Raw genomic sequence first — 3,530 nt, 5'->3', positions numbered from 1 at the left:
GTGGTTGATGTGCACTGGAAATCAGACAAAATGTACAGATACAGATTGCACACATACACATTTATGTGTATGTGTATATATATTCATATATATATACACACAGACACAGACAAACACATATATGTATGTATATATGTGTATATATGTATATATATACATATATATATGATTGTGTGTGTGTATGTATATATATATATATATATATATATATATGTTTATATATATGTATATATATGTATATATACATAAATATATACATGTTTGTGTGTGTGTGTGCGCGGATGTGTGTACACACACACACACACACACACACACACACATACACACACACACACATATACATACATATATATATATATATATATATATATATATATATATATATATATATGTGTGTGTGTGTGTGTGTGTGTGTGTGTGTGTGTGTGTGTGTGTGTGTGTGTGTGTGCGCGCGTGTGTGTATGTTTGTATATATTATACACACACACATATATGTATATGCATGTATGTCCGTATATGTTTATATATACAAATATATATAAATAGATATATACATATATACATACATGTGTATATATATATATATATATATATATATATATATATATATATATATATATATATATACACACACACACACACACACACACACACACACACACACACACACACACACACACACACACACACACACACACACACACACACACACACACACACACACACACACAGACACATATATATATATATATATATATATATATATATATATATATATATATATATATATATATATTAATCTATTCATTCATCTAAATATTCATACTCTCTCTCTTTCGTTATATATACATACATATATATGTATATATATGTATGTTTATATATAAGTATATATGTATATATATATTATGTATACATATGTATATATGTGTATATATATATATATATATATATATATATATATATATATATATATATATATATATATATATGTGTGTGTGTGTGTGTGTGTGTGTGTGTGTGTGTGTGTGTGTGTGTGTGTGTGTATATATATATATATATATATATATATATATATATATATATATATATATATATATATATATGTATATATACACATACATATAAACGCTAATTCATGTTTTTCTCCTTGTAGAAAAAGACGTCGGTCAGCTGTCATCCCATCAGGTCTTCTGGCCTTACCTCAACCTGATGAGATGCGCTGGATTCAAGCTCGTCACAACGAGGTCCGGAGGGAAGTGGAGAGAGGTGGTCTGGGCGCAAGAGAAGCTGTGGTGATTTTCCTCCGCGAAGCCGGGTGTGCGAGAGAGGCCAAGATGCCTTGGTTCGGCGATAAACCTTTAATTATAATATTTTTTATTTCCTTAAAAAGAGACATTGGATTAGGTGCCACGTGCTTCTTTTTACCATGTTTTATGTGAGCGTTGGTAGTGATTTTTGCCCTTCATGTTTTGTATAGCCTATTAGTAACTTTATTGTTTGATAATTAAACGTCAACGTAGAGTGATGTAAATAAAGGTTTGAAACATTAACCGTTGATTAAACCTACACAGAAGCCAAAATAGTGAAATTGAATAGACAAAAATTAAATTCAAATAAAAATATAAAATAGTGTTTAACAGTGTCATCCAAAATGACGTAACAAAACTAGAACTTTTTGAAAAAGTTTTTTTACTCATAGGACATTGAATCCCAGAGTATAACAGTAATGAAAAGAAAATGATAGGACGCATTTCTATTGGACGGAAAGCATTTAGAAAACAGGCAAAGCATTGGGGAAAAACATGTGAAATAAGCAATAAACAATAAAGATATGAAATTTGGAAGGAAACCGCTTGGCAATATCAGCATCTACGGTCAGCAAGTGGATCAAACGGCGTCAGGAAACCGGATTACCTAGTTGTTCATCGAAGTTCAGCATAAACATTAACCACAAAATTTGACAAATAAATTTCCTTTCTGTTATTCATGACAGTTACTCACGTCTTTCTTCTTACAGACAGAAGGCCGCAAAAATTTCAGACCTCTCAGGAGGAAGACGAGGCCATTTAAGCATATTTGTAATTATCTCCCTCCCTCTATCTATCTATATACACATATACATGTATATATGTATATGTACACACACACACACACACACATACATATATATAGTGTATACATACAAAGGTGTGCGTGTGGGTGTGTAAGTGTGTGTGTAAGCAATCAACTTCATAAGTTTAAGAACTGAAATTTTGAACATTTTCATTGGATTGTTAATAGATTTGAAAAAACAGGTACGATAAACACCTCAAACCTTTATTTCTTTACAAATGAATAATACGTAAGATGCTTTGATACACCATTCTCCCTCTGCAACAGCGAAGGAACAACAAAGGGATCTTAAGGGCAATGAATAACAGTGATAAGACTAGTGACACGCATCGGTGGCAATAATGACGGTGACGGTTTTGATAATAATTACGATTATTTTAATCTTACATAGTAAAGCACTCAAAGAGCAAAGCCTCATCACATTATGTAAGTGAAGTTCCTAGCAGATCTAATTCCTCTGACAACGCATATGCATAAATGAATCATTTAATGCCATCATAGATAAGCAAGTGGGTGCAGGCTATCACCAATTAGCTTCAGACACATGAGCATAATGACAATGTTCAAATTGGTCCCATGTCCAAAGCGCCGTAGGGGACATGTCCGTAAAAGAGCATACTTAATAAGCGTGGGATAATGCATTGGATCACCACTTCCTTTCCCCCCGACTTTGGGCCTAGCATGCTGATGGCAGTGCTCAATTACTGCGGAGTCAGTTAACAGGAGCTGGCTGGGCGCGAACCCGGGACCTTGCTATCGCAAACCAGCCCTTTGATGCTGAGCTATGCCACATCTGCACAAATTCAGTAACTTTTTGTCTGATGCTACTGACACACCAAGAAATCAATATAACAGATAAAGCACAATTTCTTTTAATCTTCTCACAACAGTGAATATTTCTGTAATTGATTCAACTCCTGCTCAGGATCCTAATCCACTGTGGATCACCACCAAAATCGATTATAGATACCTTACTTATAAAGTTTTATCACAGATAAAACTTTTTGGTCTTGGCGACAAGCCATGGAACCGGCAAATAAATAAGCGTTGCCTTGAAAAGAGCGTTCCTCCCCCCTCTGTTGGTGGTGAATGCCAGCGAAATCATAAAACTCCTGATATAATTACTGCCATGATAAATCCTTTGAAATGTGAAGCATCAAGTGCAATTAAACATCTATCCTCACTAATGGGTTTAGCACATTAGCACTGCAGGGTGTTCGGTATGAAGTGTTTGAGAACGATCTTCGTACTTTGCCTGAATTAAATAAAAAAGTAAAGGAAGTAGACGAAAGTATAAAATATAAATGGATTTAGATTTTAATAAACTGGTAGTATATAAACATAGAATAGACAAATAAGAACTGAATCAATGTGAAGAAGCAAGAGCTCAACATAGCATTTCAGTTCACTAGTAC

The 3,530-nt window shown here is 33.5% G+C and overlaps 1 protein-coding gene across 1 annotated transcript in view; it reads left to right on the top strand.

Moving 5' to 3' along the window:
• Positions 1-1,397, top strand: part of LOC113803865 (uncharacterized) — a 2,806-nt gene extending 1,409 nt beyond the window's left edge. The window contains exon 4 of the mRNA XM_027354675.2: positions 1,157-1,397. Coding sequence (XP_027210476.2) covers positions 1,157-1,299 — 143 coding nt within the window. The 3' untranslated portion in view covers positions 1,300-1,397. The remainder of the gene's footprint in view (positions 1-1,156) is intronic.
• The last annotated feature ends 2,133 nt before the right edge of the window (positions 1,398-3,530 follow it).

Source organism: Penaeus vannamei, chromosome 2, assembly GCF_042767895.1.
Source record: "Penaeus vannamei isolate JL-2024 chromosome 2, ASM4276789v1, whole genome shotgun sequence".
NCBI lineage: Eukaryota > Metazoa > Arthropoda > Malacostraca > Decapoda > Penaeidae > Penaeus > Penaeus vannamei.
Note: the sequence above shows the minus strand (reverse complement) of the source record. Positions and strands in the feature narration are given on the sequence as shown.